The sequence below is a fragment of the Macaca thibetana genome, chromosome 10 (genome assembly GCF_024542745.1).
Source record: "Macaca thibetana thibetana isolate TM-01 chromosome 10, ASM2454274v1, whole genome shotgun sequence".
NCBI classification, from domain to species: domain Eukaryota; kingdom Metazoa; phylum Chordata; class Mammalia; order Primates; family Cercopithecidae; genus Macaca; species Macaca thibetana.
Window position 1 is genome coordinate 86,078,329 of NC_065587.1, and position 19,587 is coordinate 86,097,915.

Below are 19,587 nucleotides of genomic sequence, written 5' to 3' on the forward strand. Positions count from 1 at the left end.
ATGTAACACCTTCCTCCAGAGGCCAAGGGCTCTCACAAGAAGAAAGGAGCCCTGCATGAGAGTGTGTGTGCTCAGATGTCAGAAGTTTATAAATGTTTCTTCCTTTCTAACACTTGTTCTTGGAAACTGTTCCAAAGGGGTTCAGGCCAGCTCACCCAGGAAAAAGATGCATCAGGGTTTGGGGGAAACCTACCTAGGAGATATTGTGATAACCAATTCTAACAGCGTATCTACCGGGTATCCCCAGCTGGGGACCACAGAAGCCTCCCTAAAAGTGGCACTAAAGTGCCAACATATGCACATTGCTCTGCTCTTAGGAAAACTCCAAGAGTCCTGTAGATGCCCATTTCAGAATTCTTTAACTGAAAGTTCCTTGACTGACTCCTAAAGTCATTGGCTCCTGACCCAGTTCCACATGGAAAGGCAAGCCCTTTAGAAAGTCCCCGCAGAATTTCTCATTTGATGTTCTTTCTTCAGCTGATTAATGGCCTTCGGGTTCCCAAAAAAGTAAACTCTGCCCCCCAATTACAATCCCTGGTTTCTTCTTTGTTGTAGTCAATTACTGCTGCAGAACGAAGCATCCCAACATTGAGTGGTTTAAAAAAACAACCATATTATTATCTCTCACAGTTCTGTGGGTTGCTGGAGTTCAGCTGGACAGTTCTGCAAGTTCTACTGGAGTCTATCATGCAGGTAGAGTCAGAAGGCAGTTGAGGCTGGAGTCAACTAGAGGCTCCACTGGGAGGCTGAAATGGCTCAGCCTCCCTCCCTTTCCATGGAGTCTGAGGACCTCTCCTCTCACAAGAGGCCCCCAGCAAGGTAGATGGATTTCTTACAGGTGGATCAGGACTCCCAAGAGCAGGCATTCCAAAAGAGAAGAAGCAGAAGCTGCCAGTCCTCTTAAAGGCTAGACCTGGAATGGGCACTGGTCACTCTGCCACTTACGTTGGATGAATGGTTCCAGGGCCAATCCGATTCAAGTGGAAAGGAAATAAACTCTGAATTTGTGGCCATTTTTAATGCATCACATGCTATTCAGTATGATAACTGAAGAAAAGTATGATGACCAAGCCATTCTCCAAGTTCACTGCTGAATAGCAAAATGAGCACATTTGGGACAAGGGCAGCTCCCCACATGGTGAGGACAAAGACAGATGCTCAGCAGCCTCTTGCCATGTAATTGGTCATCTCTGCCCTCACAGCTAGAACCGGGAAGGCTGGCAACACCAGTACTGTATTCTCTCTCTTAACAACCTGCACGTATGAATGGTATGGTGCCATGTCCCAGATATTTTCTTGGCAAGATATTCCAAACTAAGTTTACAGAGAGACACAGATGCCAACCCTGATACCTAAGGGCAAAACTAATGTCATATTCTATCAACACTGCCTCTCCATATGTTGGCCTGTGTGGCAAATGTTCAATCATCTGCATGGAGAAGTTTCAATTTGTGGACAGCCAGTTTTAATAGCCTCCCTCCCATCTCTGGTTGCCCAACTCCAAACTCAGCCATCATCCTGTCTGCTGGATCCAGTGACTCAATTGATGCTCAATAAATATCTCTTGCCTTCACTTAGGTGCAAAGCAACATCATTTCCACATGCTACATATCACTAGGAGAGGACCTCCAGGGTTAGCTGCTGTCCAAAGGGGCAGAAATTATTTCTTAAGGGTCTACTAGGACATTTCACTTATGTAAACGTTAGCAAGGACCCCACTTAATGATGACAACGTCATCCCTTTTACTGTAATGGAATTGTTTAGAGTATCTTGTCATGTGATCATGACAAGATACAAGGATGGATAAGAGTCATCCAACCCAAGAATAATTCAGAGCAGGTGGCTGATTCTCAAGATCACACAAGATCAGAGAAGGTATGGGTCAAGACCTTTAGCCATTATCAGATGGAGCCAAGGAAGTGAGATGGAAGGCCAGTGAGGTAAGGTCAGAGGGAGCTTCAAACTGAAGTAAAAATAAACAACTAACAGTAAAAACGACTAACATTTATTGAGTAATCACTATTTTCTAGACACTGCTTAGCATTTTGGAAATACAACCACAGTTATTCCCTAAGGTTGGTATTATCATAATCCCCATTTTACAGATGAAGAAACTGAGGTTTAGGGAGACAAGAAACTGCCCAAAGTCTCACAACTAATTCTAACCACCATTCTTGGTACTTGAAACCTAATCCTTTGCTCTGCCTTCCTGGTGAGACTTTGTGAATGGGGGCCTCATTCATGTGAGTAAAGATTCAAGCCTGAGGACCAGACAGTCACCCACACCCTTCTGAGAAATTTAGAACTCTGCATCACATAGAAAAGCAGTAGGAAGGTCCAGCAGGGTGGCTGCTCCAGTTACTTTTGCTGTGTAACAAATAATCCTGTATTAGTCCGTTTTCACGTTGCTGATAAAGACATACCCAGACTGGGTAATTTATAAAGAAAAAGAGGTTTAATGGACTCACAGCTCCATGTGGCTGGGGAGGCCCCACGATCATGGCAGGAGAGAAAAGCGTGTCTTACATGGCAGTGGGCAGGAGACAGAATGAGAGCCAAGTGAAGGAAGTTTCCCCTGATAAAACCATCAGATCTCGTGAGACTTATATCAGATCTCGTGAGACTTACTCACTACCACGAAAACAGTATGGGGGAAACCACCCCCATGATTTAATTATCCCCTGCTGGGTCCCCCCAATGCCCATGGGCATTATGGGAGCTATAATTCAAGATGAGATTTGGGGGAGGACACAGCCAAACCCTATCCAACCCCAACACTTAGCAGCTTAAAGTCGCTATTTATCTTTGATGATGATTTTGTGGCACAGGAACCTGGGAAGAGCCTGGCTGGGCACTGCTCACTCAGTGTTGCTCATGCGGTTGCGATGTTAGCTGGGCTGCAGTCTTCTGAAGGCCCAGCTGGGCTGCACATCCATGACGGTGCACTCCCAGGGCTGGTGGTTGGTGCTGGCTACCACTGGAGCTCAGTTGGGACAGTCAAAAAGAGTGCCAACATGTTGTGCTTTACTATAATTTGGTCTTGAGGTCTTACTCACCAGAATGGCTATAAACTCTACCCTGCCCCGACAGGACTCCAGGTGGTTGGCTGTGGATGTTTACAATGTGCCTGTCTTAGTCCGTTCCTGATGCTATAACAAAATACCCTAGACGAGGTCATTTATAAGTAACAGAAACGTATTTCTCACACTTCTGGAGGCTGGGAAATCGCAAATTCGGTATCTGATAAGGGCTTGCTCTCTGCTTCCAAGATGGCCCCTTGTTGCTGCATCCTGTGGAGGGGACAAACACTGTGTCCTCCCCTGGTGGAAGGGGTAACAAAGGGATGAACTCTCTCCTTCAAGCCCTTTTACAAGAGCATGAACCCCATTCACAAAGGCACAGACCTCACGACCTAAGCACCTCCTAAAGGCCCCACTTCGAAACACTATTACAACTAAGGATTAAGTTTCAACGTATATTTTTAGAGGGACACAAACACTCAAATCACAGCGTTTCACCCTGCCCACCCCCACGCCAAAAATTTGTGTCCTTCACATACAAATACACTTATTCCAGCCCAGTAGCCCCAAAAGTCTTCATTTGTTCCAGCACCAACATAAAAGTCTAAAGCCCAGAGTCTCATCTAAATATCATCTAAATCAGAGATGGGTGAAACTCAAGGTACCTGAGGCAAATTGCTGTCCAGCTGTGAACTTGTAAAATCAAACAAGTTACATGTTTCCAAAATACAGTGGTGAGACAGGCGTAGAACGTATATTCCCATTCCCAAAGGGAGAAGTAGGAAAGAAGAAAGGAGTAACAGGTCTGCAGTAAGGCCAAAATCCAAAATGGCAAACATAAACTCTGAGACTTGAGAGTAACCTTTTCTGACTCTATGTCCCACCTTCTGGACACACTGGGGTGGGATCTGGGCCTCCAAGGCTCCTAATAACCCCACCCCATGGCTTCACTGGGCACAGCCCAAGCAGCAGCTCTCATGGGGTGGAGTCTCATGCCTGCCATTCTCCCACACTGGAATCACATGTTAGTGGCTCTGCAGTTCTGGGGTCTCAGGGCAGTCCCACCCCCACAGCTCCACTGGGCATTGCTCTGGTGGGGGTTTTCTATGGTAGCCCCACCCCATGGCAGTTCTCTGCCTGGGCCCCAAGGCTCCAGGGTTAGGGTTAGGGTTAAAGAACTGGAGCTCAGGGCCAGGGCTCTGACATGCTATGCATCTCAAGTGAACTATTAATATTCTAACTAGGAATATGCACATGGAGCTCCTTTCTAGTTCCTTGAGGTCTCCAGGACTGTCACAGCTTCCTGAGAATTGGGACTATTGTGGATTAGACTTTCTGAAAAGTTTCACATTGATGATAGGATACTAATGATTTATGAATAAAATTATAACCAAGTATTTGTCATTTCTGTGCCACTTTTATTAGGATTGGCTGGTGATTAGTCGGTGCCCCCATAGGCTGTGAGCCATAGATAGTTGTACGACTCAGGTTCTACGTCTAAATCATCTGAGTTTTTCCAGGACCGACACTATGCCTGGCATTCACTGCTGAGAAATGAACAAAAGCATGAAATATAAGAATGAATATCAGAATATTGTAAGAATTAAAAGTAAGCTGATTAGGAAGATGTGTTTAGTACCTCCCACCTTAAAAAATAATCAAATATACAAAAATATTAAAGTACTATCTAATTACCAAATTACTATTTTCCATTCTTCAGTGCATTATTACTTTTTCTGAATCGTGTTTGTTGTCCTTCACAGTCGTATCAATCACTCTCTCTTTCTCAGACCAAAGTCTGTATCTGTTCTAACTTAACACTTAGTATTCCTCTTAACCTAATTGAAGATCATTTATTTTAATTAGGCTAACTTTATCTTGTTTTAATTCTAATTTACTTCTGGTCTCAAATTATCTCCTTGCTCCAATATTTTCCCTTGACAGAGAAGACACTACTATTTCTTGGAGGATTTTTCTCTTCAACAGCTTCCATTCTCAGAACATGAAACCATGTTTTAAAAATTGACTTCCTGTTGGAAACTATATTCTCTGGGTGTGTCTTTTTTTACACTTATCTAGATAAGTTTGTTTGATCCAGATAAAAGTGTAAAAGAAGACACATCCAGAGGATATATTTTAAAATATAAATATTTAAAAATATAAATTCTATTTTTAATATTTTATTAAATTTTAATATTTTACTAAATAATATTTTATTATAATTTTATATTTATGTATTGTAAAAATAAATTATATTTTTGATAATTTATATTTAGGTATAAATTATGAAAATTTTTCACCCAACAAGTTCACGAAATTTAAGCTATCTTAACAAATAATTTAATTTAATTTCAACACAATATGCTAAAACCAAGTGGATATTTTTTAATGTTTCTGTTCTTCTGCATATCCACACTACCCCAGAGATGTGGTAGATGATAGGACTAATGATAATAAGAAATAGGATGTAATAAGTGTTTCCTATAAGCTGAAGACTTTCAACGAATTGTCTCTAGTCTTGAAAACTGCTTTGCAAAGTAAATAATAGTCCCATTTCAAATACATGGAAACTAAAGCTCAGAGAGATTATGTCACTTGGCTAAAGCCACACAAGTGTTAATGTCTAAGCCTGGAGTGGAACTGGATCCACTGATTTCAAAGCCTATGCTCATCCCCAACTTCACCCCACAGCCTAAACTGACCATTTTCCTGGGGGGATGTTTCTTGATTTGCTTTTTGGGATGTTTGTTTGCTTTCTTTTAGAGACAGGGTCTTGCTGTGTTTCCCAGATTAGTGTGCAGTGATGTCCTTAATTTTTGTAGAGACAGGGTCTCACTATCTTACCCAGGCTGGTCTTGAACTCCTGATCTCAAGCAATCCTCCTGCCTCAGCCTCCCAAAGCACCAGGATTACATACCTGACCAAAATTGACCATCTTTGAATTAGGATCCAGAACAAGGGTTAACAACTTTTTTAAATATTAGTCTTTAAATATTCTGATGCCTTTCCCTCTGAAGACCTCAGGAGGCAAGTGGGAGGAGAGGCATAATGATTTGGGCTGGGGACTATAGTCTCCCAAGCTATAGAAAGCACACATAGTGACAGCAATTGCTTCACTTATCAAAATCAACAATAAAACCTAACACATGTGCTGTAGATTAGTGACTCTCGGTCCAGTTACTAATTGTATAACCCGAAAAAAAAAAAAAAAAAAAAAAAAGCAAAATTCCTTTTTAGAAATATGCATCCTAATACAAGCTCTTTTTGGGAAAGCAAATTTCTAATGGTGGCCCAGCCTTGGTAAGCATGCAGTGAAGATAGCAGCTTTGGCAAGTATTTAATGATACTTCTGGCTTTTAGAATCTGTATCCCCATGTAGTTATTAAATGCACCAGCTGCTGGGCCAAGCATACCACATGCATTCGTTTCTTTAGTCCCTACATTGTTCTTACCCCCAGTTGGTGAAAAAGGAAAACTAGCACAGAATCTAAGCAACTTACCTGAAGTCTTGCAGGCAGTTATCAGGGTGGTTGGGACTCAAATGCCTGTCTTTGACTCCAAAAACCTATATTTGTAACAATTATGCTAGATGGTGTCAAGAACCTGCCCTGTTTCTTGGAGGGCTAGATGCTCAGATGTAACTGCTGCAAAGATTATGTGGTTTTGCAAACCCAAATGAGAGCTTTTCAATCGCCCTTGAAGTTTCATGATGCTTTCTGAGGTCCAAGGGTCTGATGGAACTCAGTAGTGCTCATAGCCCATGATTTTACCCTTGGAATGACTACTGGGCAACAAGACAGGCCACCATTCAGGAGAAAGCAGGGCTCCTGCGGAGACATTCAAGCCTCAGGCTTCCTGGAAAGCCACATTCTGAAGAGATAAGCTTCAGCTCCCAACCAGCAACACCTCACTGGAAACCATTTGCCCTTTGCCTAATGGCTTTTCTCGCCCAGCCATGTTCTCTTATTATTTCCATGCCGGAGTACATTCTCCTAATCCATTGCTGTCCATGCCCTGTTAAATAATAATCACTTTTCCTCCCCAGGGCCAGTTTCATTTCAGAGAAATGCCAGTTGATGCTTTAAAAATGTCAAGATTTCTACAAATCTCTTTTAGATCAGTGCTCTGATGAACCATCCATCTCACTGTCACAAAGCCCCTTAGTGCTGACATTTATGTCAGAAGTGTTATCCTTGGGCCTCAAACTCTAATTGGCTTCACTCTCAAGCGTGTCTGGGGCAGCTGTCTCTCTGCTCTGGCAGTGCAGCCCACCTTCCCACCTCCACACAGAAAGGAGGTGCAAGGCTGGGAGCTTTGTGACGGGACACTCACCCCCATGGCAAGCTTTCTGGCACCAGCCCCATAAAGAGGGCACTTTCATGGGCAGCTTTCCTGAGGACACAGTGGCAGGTATTAACCTTTGGTTCCTGTGTTATTGTTGTCTTTTCCCAGGGATTGACTATCTCCACCCGGACCTGGCCTCCAACTATGTAAGTACAAGCCAACTTTGGTGGGGAAACAGATGCATCTTAAATGTCCTAGTACCCCTGGCTATTACGAACATGCACATGTGTGCTTGTCTATATACGTGCATGCAAGTACAGGAACATGCACACACAAACACACACACGAGTACACCTACAGGAACATATGCATGCACACATGGAGGAACACACACACAGGAACATACACACACGCATAAGTACAAAAGAAGATGCACGTGCACTCATAGGCACACATGCATGCACACACAGACAGCCACGTAGGCAGCCACACTGGAACTGTCCATCCCATTGGAGCCACAGCTCAGGCGACAAGCAAATGGACAAGGCATGTGGCCTGGCAGCAGGCAAAGGCAGTGGCTTTGGGAGAAGAAAGAAACCTGATGTCTGAAAGAACAGAGTGCCAAGAAAGTAGGTACAGGGAGGGGGAAGAAGAAAGAGACTTGGCAAGGTTTAAATCAGCTCTACCTGATGATATTGAATTGAAGGGTGGAAATGAGCCATTTGGGTTCTTGTTGGATAAAACCGAAGGCAAAAAGCCAAAAGCTGCAGCGACTCACATTGCAGCCCTAGCTTTATGAAAGTAAGAATGTTATCTTTTTTGATTATTTATGTCACTTATGACCACTCCACTGCCTTTCCCCCATAACATTGAGCATTACTCTCCCTTAGCAATAAGCAATGTTAGCAGAGAATCACCGAAAGCCCTGAGGGGCTGGAACCACACACTCTAATTTTTGACTCAGCAAGTCACACACTCCTTTCCTGATGAAACCCACAAGCCCTTTAAACAGAATTGATCACTTATTTTAGCCCGGGAGAGTACAAGATTCAAGCATTGGTGTGTTCACTTAAAATTATCCAAACTATTTCTAAGCTATACTTCTGAGACCTCCAGATCTAGGTGTAAAAAATGTTATCTTAGTCATTGAAGAGACTCATTTAGAGAACAAGGGCTTGCATAAGAGAAAGGATGGTTACCCAGCAAAGAGTGTTTGGAGGTCACCAGTCTGGGTCATTTGTCCTGGAAGGCGAGTGTATTTACATTGCACAAAGAAAGTGGGAATATTCCATGTATTTCGTGCACTAGGCAACAAGAAACAGGGCATTGAAGGGATCTTATAAATCTGGAAGAGAATAAATTGAGAGGAGCATCTTTTTTAATATTAGGAAAAACTATTAAATGAATCCTTGGCAGAGTCCAGCCAATGTGGCCCCAGAGAGAAATGACAGAAATTGAACCAAAGCTATATTCTCAGCAATGATAATAATCCATGTCTATGGAGAAGACCATTGTAAACTGCCCGTGCCTAGCAGTCCTGTGTGTGGAGTCTAAGGAAACAGCCCTTCTCCCTGTCTCCCCATGGCACCTTCCCTAATGAACACATGAGCGGAGCTGTCTGCTGGTCTTCTCGTACACTTCCTTAAAGGGACTGCCCTGGACACAGTCCTTGCTGCCTCCGCCTGACTTTGACTGACTCCGCTAGTGCCTCCACCTTTCCCTGCCTCCTCCATAACCGCAGGGCCCTGGAGATGTGTCAGGCAGGGGATTGAGAAGCGCTGCATTGCATTTTCTCCAAGGCTCTGATGTATCTGGGGCCATTCCTTACAGACAGCAAGTGTGGCAGAGATCATGACCTGCAGGATCAGTGGTCCTCCCTCAGAGGGCTATCCCCACTCCACCCTCTGCAGACAGAAGCATTGACATTCTCCACAGTTCCCTCCATCTCCAGGACCCGGTGCCTCGCAGGGCAGCCACGTGGAGTTCTGCTCACTTTCCCAAACCATCCTTGGAGAAACAATCATCTTGCCACTTGGAGGACTTCAAGGTGGGGTGGCACACACTGGGCTGGAAAGCTGAGGGCGCAAGGCCTGTCTCCTGTGCATAGCATAACCCCACAAAGGCCTAAGATACGAAGACCGACCTCTGAATCCTTCCCTTCTCCCTGCCTAGCCCAGGGAGTTCCTGTCAGGCTGCTCCCAGCTCCAGCTGCCAGATTCGAAAAAGATAGTCATTCATATGGGGCAAGAGTCCTCTGGGGTTCCAGTGAGCTGCAGGTACAATGTTAGTGGATGGTGTGATCCATCTGCCAAAACCTTCATCTGAAATTGGAACGCGAAGCCTCCATATTGAGCTGTGCCAGCTCCTCTGAGATCTGCAATACCAGAATATACCTGAAGAATTCTACGGGTTCTGTGAGTCTCAAGTTCTTTTTTCTTCTTTTCTTTCCTAAGAACATCATTTTTTCTGATTAAAAAAATGAATGCATGTTATTTGTCAAAAAATTTGAAAAAGCATAAAACAGATTCAAAACTAGCCGTAATACCACCATTCTTAATATTTTGACATATTTTGGGCCTTAAATTTCTATGTGTCTACTTTTAATGAAATTCAGCTCTTCTTGCACATTCTTCCCTTCTGCTTGATGTGCCATAAACAGTTTTATGTTATTCAAAATCTTTCAAAACATAATTTTAAGGGCTACATGGCATTAGCTTATGCTGTAATTTATTTAAACAAGCTCATCTGCAATTGTTGAACAATTAGGTTGTTTCCAATGGGTGTTTCACTGTAAGAGGGAGATGGGATGGCAGACGGTAACATGGCCAAGCCATACCATGCTAAGGACAGCTGAAAGAACTGGAAAAGCTTTTCCTGGAAAAAAGAAAGCAGGCACATTAGAGTATGTTTTCAAATATTTCAGATTCTCCTGGTAAAACAAGGCATTCCACTTGTTCAGTAATTTCTCCCAAGAAAATTCCCACCAATGGGTGGTAACCACAGAAGGAAAATTTTAATTCAGTCAAAGGAAGAACTGTCTAGTGATTAAGATTAGTAAATTATTGGGAGGCCAAGGTAGGTGGATCATGAGGTCAGGAGGTCGACACTATCCTAGCTAACATGGTGAAACCCCGTCTCTACTAAAAATACAAAAAATTAGCCAGGCGTAGTGGCAGGTGCCTGTAGTCCCAGCTACTCAGGAGGTTGAGGCAGGAGAATCACTTGAACCTGGGAGGCAGAGGTTGCAGTGAGCCAAGAGCACGCCACTGCACTCCAGCCTGGGCGACAGAGGGAGACTCCATCTCAAAAAATAATAAATAAATAAATATTAGTAAATTAATGAAAGTAACAAATTCTTCCTACCTGAAAATATTCAAGAGGATGATTGATGGCCACTGGTAGGATGTTATTGAAGAGATGACAATGTCTATGCTGAACTTAAACTAGATGAGACCTAGGAATTGAACAGAAAATTTGATTTCTGTACAAAACTGCACATCTTGATAACTTGAGTTCAGAGCAAAGTCTGAGTCTTCAACTTGTATCAAACACTTGGAAGCTGACAATGAAATTATATATATTTACATATGGCTGTGAAAATGTTCTGCCTCTTTGGTACAGATGAGAAAACTGAGCACCTAAATATCTCATGCTCGATTCCCCAGCAGAGGGCCCAAACTAGCTGGTTTTTAACAGCACAGTGTCTGACTCTCACCCTGTGTAGAGTTCAGAGTGGCAACTTCGGAGCTACTAACCACATTCATCTTCTTTATTTTTAATTAAAAATTTTACACTACCATTAACACAATGAGGACAGCAAATAGAGTAGACCAGCCCAGGAGAGCAATAAAACCAGTAGACAGGGATAGGCTCGAAAATTGTTTGAGCAGAGAATTAACAGGCAGCTTCACACCTTGTTGAGTGACCTAATGGTTCTGAGGGATGAGCCAGCCTGGTGCCCTTTGACATCCCTCATTCTGAGGGATGAGCCAGCCTGGTGCCCTTTACTTGGCGATGTCTTTGCTTGGGTTTCCCTAGAAGCAGACTCTGAAGCAAGGGGGGTTTGAGTACAAGTAGGTTATTTGGAAGAGGATTCCAGGAAGCCGGGGTAGAGGAGAGGGAATGAATCCAGGAAGGAGAGGTAGCTCGTAAATGGGGCAGTTATCAAACAAGACGGCACGGTGGGCACTGAGGCTTAATCCCACTGGGGAACTCTGGGAGACAGCATAGAATATGTGAGCCAGAGTGAGCCCCCTTGGGATGTGATGCCTCAAGAAGCTGGGGTATTTATGTGCCAACTTCATCAGTCATTGGTTGAGGGCTTGTACCAAAAGAAGTTCCTACCTCCCCACAGCCTGGGGAAAAGCCCTAGGCAAAGGTATAGGTACAGACAGCTGCAGCTCACCGGGGACATGAGGGTGTCAGGCTGAAGGGGGATGTAGCAACGTCTGCCCCGGAGATGCCTTGGAAATTCATTAAAGGTTAAAATAAACAGACATGTTCTATGTTGGAAAAACTCCTTGTGGTTACTGATTTCTTTTCAGTGAGAACTGAAAACTCTACCCGAGGCTCTTCAAAAAATTACTTTATAATCAAACCAGCCAAAATGTTTCTGAAAGCAGAATTATTTTCAAAGCTTGGTTATTCTGTATATTAAGAGAGGAGGCCGGGCGCGGTGGCTCAAGCCTGTAATCCCAGCACTTTGGGAGGCCGAGACGGGCGGATCACGAGGTCAGGAGATCGAGACCATCCTGGCTAACACAATGAAACCCCGTCTCCACTAAAAATACAAAAAAATTAGCCGGGCGTGGTGGCGGCGCCTGTAGTCCCAGCTACTCGGGAGGCTGAGGCAGGAGAATGGCGGGAACCCGGGAGGCGGAGCTTGCAGTGAGCCGAGATCGCGCCACTGCACTCCAGCCTGGGCGACAGAGCAAGACTCCGCCTCAAAAAAAAAAAAAAAAAAGAGAGGAAACAGCATATGCTGGTAGTCCAGTTTCTTTCCATTAAACTAAGAATAAAATACTTGGAAAATTGCAAATCAATATATAAATGTAAGTTGTTAATGTTAATCTAATTCAACAAATCTACACTGAGCCTGTTGAGTGTTGGGAGCAAAGGATAATAACGGCCACTTGGATTATTACTCTATTGTTCTATGATGGAATTTCATCAGAGGGATCCAGTCCCACTGGTAAAAGTTCACTATTCCAAATAATTAAAATTTTTCTTTATTCCAATAGTCATGACACGAAATGAGTATTAGCCAAGAGACTATTTTAGACCAAGTTAAAATTACAGCCTCCTTTACCCATCTTCGCTATACAAACTGGGTATTTTCTCTAAGTCAATACAACTGCTGTGGATTGAACCTGCTATGTGCAAGCCCCAGAGGAAGAGAGATAAATAAGACACAGGCACTCTCTAGAGAAGCTGGCAGGTCAGTAAAGATGCAGGCATGTGAGACATGACTGTCAGGTGAGGGGCAGGCAGACAGGGAAGTTGTGGTCTCTTTATTGTGAGCTCCCAATCCAGTGAGGATTGCAGGCTGAGTTCACAGTACTGGCCCAAGCTCAGGGGTTCTGCTAGGTCTGTGGAACAAAGGGAGACTTCTTTGAGAACATGTGGAGTGTGACTTAGATGGCAGCTTTCAGGGCATGAAGGTGGGTGGGGTAGAACGTCTCCTGCTTGGTAGCTTTGCTGAAGCTACAAAGGTCAAGAAATGGCTGGTGGGTCTGTAGAATCCAAGGAGAGCCTTCTTGCTGTGTGCTGGGTTTTCTCAGAAGCAGACCCTGAGACAAGGATTTGAAAGCAAGTCATTCATTTGAGAGGAGATCCCAGGAAGCACCAGCTGGGAAGGAGGAAAGTGATGCCAGAAAGGGAGAGTGGCCCAGAGAGCATATTACCCCAAGGGCAATGGGAGCTCAATCTCCCCTGGGGAATTCTGGGAAACAGTGTGGACCGAGCGGGCCTCAGAGTTACCCACCAATTCCTGTCGACCACTGGGTGAAGGCCACTACCCAGGAGTAGAGATGAGGTAGGGAGATAGAATGATTCACTCTAGATGAGAAAAATAGGGTCCTGAAGACAGAGTCTTCAGCAGAGTTGCATATGCTGACAGTTGGAAAACAGCCCGCTTGCAAGGGTAGAGTTCTGACAGTTGGCAGTAGTGGAAACTGAGTCAAAGCTGAGATGACTCCTGGCTCCCTACCTCATGGTGCAGCCTTAGAGGAGCATATCGAACATCTTTGAACCTTAATTTTCTCATCTGTGAAATGGGCAAAATGGATGTCTTGTCAGCATTGCAAGGTATCGTTGAGATAATATGCATATCAGGCCTGGCACATAATAGATGCTCAATAAGCATTCATTTCCTTCTGTCTCGAAAGAGTTGAGATTACAACTTTGCACAATTTTGGGTTGTCCTGATGGAGAAGCAGGGGTGTGCCTCAAGAAACCAGTACAGTTGTTCATTGGACCTCCCAGTGAACTCAGCGCCATTAAAAGAAAAGGACAACTGATCCAGGCTAAGTATAAGATTGTGAGGCTTGCAAAGTTAAGGGCAAAAAGCAGAGGATACCAGCATAAATCTCAAAGGCTTTGAAAACAATGTCCAAGAAAAGAGAAGGTAAAGGCAGGGAGAAGACCCATTGCTCGTGGCCAGGGATGTAATGAAGGATGCCCCCAAGGAAGCGGGATTTATGACCTGCATCTTCTTCCCTGTCGCAGACGTTAGAACTAGATGAATATTCAAGGATAGTCATAAGTGAGGGTAATTCCCAAGGTGGGCAAAGGGATTATAAGGTAGCAACTTCCCAAGTGAGGTTTTCTCTGAGCCAGGAAAATCTCCTGGTATTTAAGCCATTGCAGGGTGGGACATCAGCTCCTGTTCTGATGGCTGGGAGGATGGGCCACTTCTTGCACTCCATCTTCTAGCTTGGAAACTCTGAGTCATGCTCTGAGAAGCTCTAAGATCCTGTGATGAGAATCTGTCCAGATTCATGACTCTTCGGGAGCTTTTCCAAGAATTCTTGAGTGCAACAAATACAGAAGTTTGCATTGATTCCAATTCCACATCCTTCCCTAGACCACAGCTTCTGCCATGGGACTCTGCAGAATCTCCCTTTAAAGAGGTGAAGTGTATTTCCTACCCCTTGACTTTGGATTGAACCTTGTGACATGTTTTGAGCAATAGAATAATCTAGAACTGACTGTGCCAGTTTGGAGCCTAGGCCTTAAGAGGCCTTGTGTGCTCCCAACTGCCTTCTCATGCCTCTGCCATCACTGTTAGAATGGCATTCCCAGGCTCGCCCTCTGTACCCTAGAGGAGGGTGAGAGACATGGAGAAGAGCTGCTCCGCTGCCACAGCCTGAAGCACCACCACCCACGTTGGCCTACAGAGCTGCAGTAAGAAGCAGAGCTACCTCACTGAGCCCCACCAAAATCACCAAACCTCAGCCAACACACAGAAACAAGCAAGCCAGCCAAACTCAGCAGAGCTGCCTAGCTGGGCCCAGCCCAGAGCACCTGGCTGCCAGCTGAACTGCGGACTCGTAAGCTATATAAACACCTACTGTTATATGCTGTTGACATATTATGGCTGTTTTATGCAGTAACTGTTACAGCTGCCCATGCTAGACCCCCTTCTCCATCCTCCTACAGTACTTGAGGTGTACCCCAGTCTGAAGAGCATATTGGCTTCTAGGCCTACCCTAGACCTACTGAATCAAAATCTTTAAGGATAAGCCTCATAGTGTGTATTTCTTTTAAAGCACTCCAAGATTCTGATGGTTAACCTACTCATTGACTTTGGCACTTCATTCATGCATTCAATCATTCATTCATTCAACAGTGCAGTTCACCTATAATGTTTGACTACACCACAGCTAGATCATAAGCTATTTGTAAGGAAGTGTGTACTTTGTATGTGTTTTGTGTCCCTTTTAACACTTATCACAGAGTTAAGCAAGCATTTAATACATATTTGTTAAATTGCATTAAATGTTAATTCACCAATATTATTGCAAGTAATACCAGGAACTAAATTATATAATGACCCTCTATCGATGATGATCAGAAACTGTAGCATGCACAGCCCCTATGTAATTCCCAGTTCTCAACCACCCCATAGGTGGATGCCACCATTGCATCCTTCATCATGCATGATACTAAGGAAAGAGAGGACCCTGGAACCTAACTGAGGTCCTATGGCTGCAAGCCTGGAGAGAATATGATTCAAGAGGTGAATAATCCACATGCAAATAACTACAAGCTGTTTCTTTTCTATAATGTCTAGAATCCCTCAAGTTGCTGGAAATGCAATTAGGTTCCCAGATAGGAGAGGACAAATTACGTTCTTTGGTTCAGTTCAAAATTTGGAACATTATTTATGCTCCAGGATTGCTATTTCACCAACAGAAGTGATTGTAAGAGAAAAATGCCCACCCCTACATTCCTGCACTTTTCCATTCTTTAGATGGGTCCTGACAGGTGACTGTCTCTGAAGTGGGTGCCTGCTGAGAGCTCAGAAGAGCTGCCAGCACAGGAAGTACCTTGAGCTTGACAGAAGTGTGCACATTGGGCCCCAGGGGGCATGTGGCCTCCGTGATAAAAGAGTGGCAGCAAGAAACCAGCACAGTACTCAGCCCCGAATGACTCAGATGTTATGAAGTATTGATCACATACATTGCTTCTGGCTTTTAGGCCTATGAATATTTAAATAAGCACATTAATATTTCATATGAAATTGAGGCTTAAATAACCTTTGTTTCTTATTGAAAGGAAGGGCTGGCATTTTCAATGTGCTCTTGAATGCTGCTGGATCATGATGAGCACTTTGTCACCAGGTGGTCAGACTGAATACTGAGAATGGGGAGTTTTTAAAAATCACTTTGACAGACCATCGGTCAAATGACTATCATTTAATGCAACTCATGTACTAGAGGAAACTGTTTATTTTTACAGGAACATACTTTGCTTTAAAAACGGGGAAGAAATGAAACCTTGCTTAACAGAATGAAACTACTTGTATGGACCTAAACTTACAGCTATGGCTGAAAGCAAAGAAAATATCTGGTCAATCTCTTTTTTTAAGTTGTTCAGTTGACTAGCATTTGTTTCATTGAACTAAGTCAGCATTTAAGAAAGCTGTATTTTTCCCACTGTGCGCAAACTGCTATACTACGGGCCTGGATTATGAAATGTGAAAAATCTAGTCCCTGACCTTGGGGGGTTCACATGTAAGTATATAATTACATTATAATATGCTTAGTGCTAGCCTGGCAATAAAACACCACTCACATGGGAATGCAACAGCTAGAAAAAGAAGTCGGCCCTAAAAAATTAGAGAAAGAAAGATACTTAAATGCACATGTACCCTAGAACTTAAAGTATAATAATAATTAAAAAAAAGAGAATCTACTAAAAAAAAAAAAAAAAGTCTAAAACGTAAGAACAGGATTATCTTTAAGGATTTGTGAGAGATTCCTGAAGAACAAATGAAAAAAGAAATCACTTCAGTTATCTGTAGAAAATTTGGGTTGCTTATATTACTTGTCCCAGCTTATCAAGTTAGAGACATTATATGTATCTAATGGCACCTCAAAAAAAAAAAAAGAATGCAGCTCACCACATGGGGGATGAACTTGTTTTCTGGGGTCGATACAGCGTACGAATTCATCTAGAAGATTCGTCAATACTATACTAGACAAATGGGTAATTGGATTTCATCTGGAGATTTGCTTCCACCTAGAAGCCTAGACTTAAAAAGTAGCCCACAAAAGTCATTTCGTTACTCCAAATTCCCTAAAGCCCTTTGACAGATTCTCATCTCTTTGACTAAATTTAAGCGGCTTAAAGACCGGGTTAATGTCTTCCAACTCTTTTACTCACAAGAGAATGAACCGGAGGCCTCATTCCCCACAGAGATCATTAAGACAGACTTCATAAATAAAAGACTGAATGATGGATGGATGGATGGATGGATGGATGGATGGATGGATGGATAGTTGGATGGATGGATGGGATGGATGGATGAAAAGATGAGAGGATTCTAATGAGACTATTGGGATTTTATTCCATTTATCGCTAAACACACCTGTTCAGAAAAAGTGTAGCAATGTTTACGTAATAAGCCACGAGAAAGTCATTTATGCAAATATAAGAAAATTGAAAGATTACTATTCTCAACTGCCTTTGTTCCTTTCTTTGTCTTCACTATCCGTATATACGCACTGAATTCCCAAAATGTGAAATATTTTACTGGTTTTTTTATTTGGGTTTCTATCTCAGAGAACCAAAAACCCTTAGGTGACCAAGCCTTCCAAATAATTAACTTGGCAATAACCCCTGGCTGCAGCTGTGATTCAAGTCATTTTGAACAATGCTGAACCTGCTGAACTGACATCCATTTTACTTTATCCCTCTCCTCATGTGCCTGTTTCCCAATCGTACTGTCTTAAAGCCACAGTTCTGGGTGTCTGAGATGGGCCTAACCAGATTTCTGAACCCATGTCCCCCACCCAGGAGGGGAGTAGTGGGTTGATGCCACAGCAAAGTGGGCAGTCTTCCACACTGCTTGCCCAGGTCTTGTTGCCAAGCAACAGAGCCCAAGCGGGTGTGTCCACTGGAGCCACACCTACATGGGATCATTGCCTGGGCAAATGTGGATCTGATGGAGACCGAAGGTCTGATCCATCATCCAATTCCAGTTTTCTGAAGCAGCAACAAAGACAAAGAAACAATGCCCAGGCTTCAATTAAGAAGGATCAGACTCTGAAGCCATGGAGTCTTCTAAAATAGACAATAAATTTGGTAGTTGTGTCAAAGAATCACGAGCACTCTAAATTTCATTTTGGCTAGAGCCCATTCTTACCTTTAAAATCTCTTAATCGTTTTTTCTTGAAGACAAAGACTTTATGGTAGGCAGATTTGTAAAATGCACCCCCCCCCCCCCGCCAAGATTTCTACCCTCTATTGTAAACACTCTGTATAGTCCCTCTCTTGAGTATGGGCAGGACCTGTGAATATGATGAGATATCACTCTTACAATTAGGTAATTAGATTGCATTATATGGCACAGTTAGAGATTTTTTTCAGATGTAATCAAGGCTCCTAATCAGTTGACTTTAAGCTAATCAAAGGAAAGAGTATCCTGGGTGGACCTGAACTCATCAGGTGAGCCCTTTAAAAGGGAATCTACAGGTCAGAGAAGGAAGAAGTCAGAGAGATTCTAAGCAGTGGAGATTTTACCTGTTGGCCTTGAAGATGCAACTGCCATGATGTGAACAGGGCCACATGGCAAGGAATGGTGGACTCCCTAGGAGCTGAGGCCTCACTCCTACAATCACGAACAGCTGAATGAACTTGAAAGAGGACCCCAAGCCCTAGATAAGACAGCTCCAGTGACACCTTGATTTCAGCTGGGTGAGACCTTGAGCAAAAGCCCCAGTTAACCCATATCCAGAAACTCTGAGATAAATTTGTGTTGTTTTAAGCCACTATGTTCATAGTAATTTGCTATACAGCAATAAAAAATCTAACACAACCTTCTTGATCATAGTGGATATTTGAGCACAAACTGAATGACTTGCTGCCTTTCTGAATTAATACAAATAGACCACTCTTCAGGTTTTACTTTTTCTTAATATGGTTGCTTTTATCTCAAAAATAAGTATACTCTGCCTATTGCCACATGCGGCCCTTTCATAAATAATAATTCTTCTGCAACTAAAGGCTCAGAGAAATTTAGTGAGGAAGTGAAGAAGAGCTCTTGGGCCAGCCTCGCTGAATTCAAATCTCACATCCAACTGCTTCTTAACTATGTGCCCTAGGCAAGTTAATCTCTCTGTGTCTCAATTTCCTTATCTGTAAAATGGGTTAATAATAATACTGGTCTTATTGGTGATTGTGATAATTCAATTCAGCAGTGCACACAAGGCCCTTAGAACTGCCTCTGGCTCATAGGACACCCTCAGTAAGCATTCAATGTTGTTAAATCACCTGCCCAAGATTGCACAGCTAGAATTCAGCAGGGAAGAACACAAGCCTAAGGTGGTCAGACCTCAAAGTCTGTTCTCCTAGCCTCCCCCTCCCTTCCTGCCTTAAGGACACATATGAATTTGCAGAAAGCATTTTTTAAATGAAATTAAAAGGGGCAATTAGTGTGTTATTCTAAGTTTTCTTTCCACTTTCTTGCTTGCCAAGCCCTCCCTGTCCTGCCTCCCAGAATCCTTTACTGGTTTCCCCTGGGAGCACATCCTTAATAAATCACTTGCCTACAAGTTT

General features: G+C 43.3%; 2 protein-coding genes across 11 annotated transcripts in view; both read left to right on the forward strand.

The window, feature by feature from the left end:
* Positions 1 to 19,587, forward strand: part of DSTN (destrin, actin depolymerizing factor) — a 1,228,633-nt gene that overhangs the window by 983,680 nt on the left and 225,366 nt on the right. The window lies entirely within an intron of this gene.
* PCSK2 (proprotein convertase subtilisin/kexin type 2) overlaps positions 1 to 19,587 on the forward strand; it is a 254,163-nt gene that overhangs the window by 132,904 nt on the left and 101,672 nt on the right. For both annotated transcript variants that reach the window (XM_050745361.1, XM_050745362.1), the window contains one exon: positions 7,474 to 7,511. In XM_050745361.1, the coding sequence (XP_050601318.1) occupies positions 7,474 to 7,511 (38 nt within the window). The remainder of the gene's footprint in view (positions 1 to 7,473; positions 7,512 to 19,587) is intronic.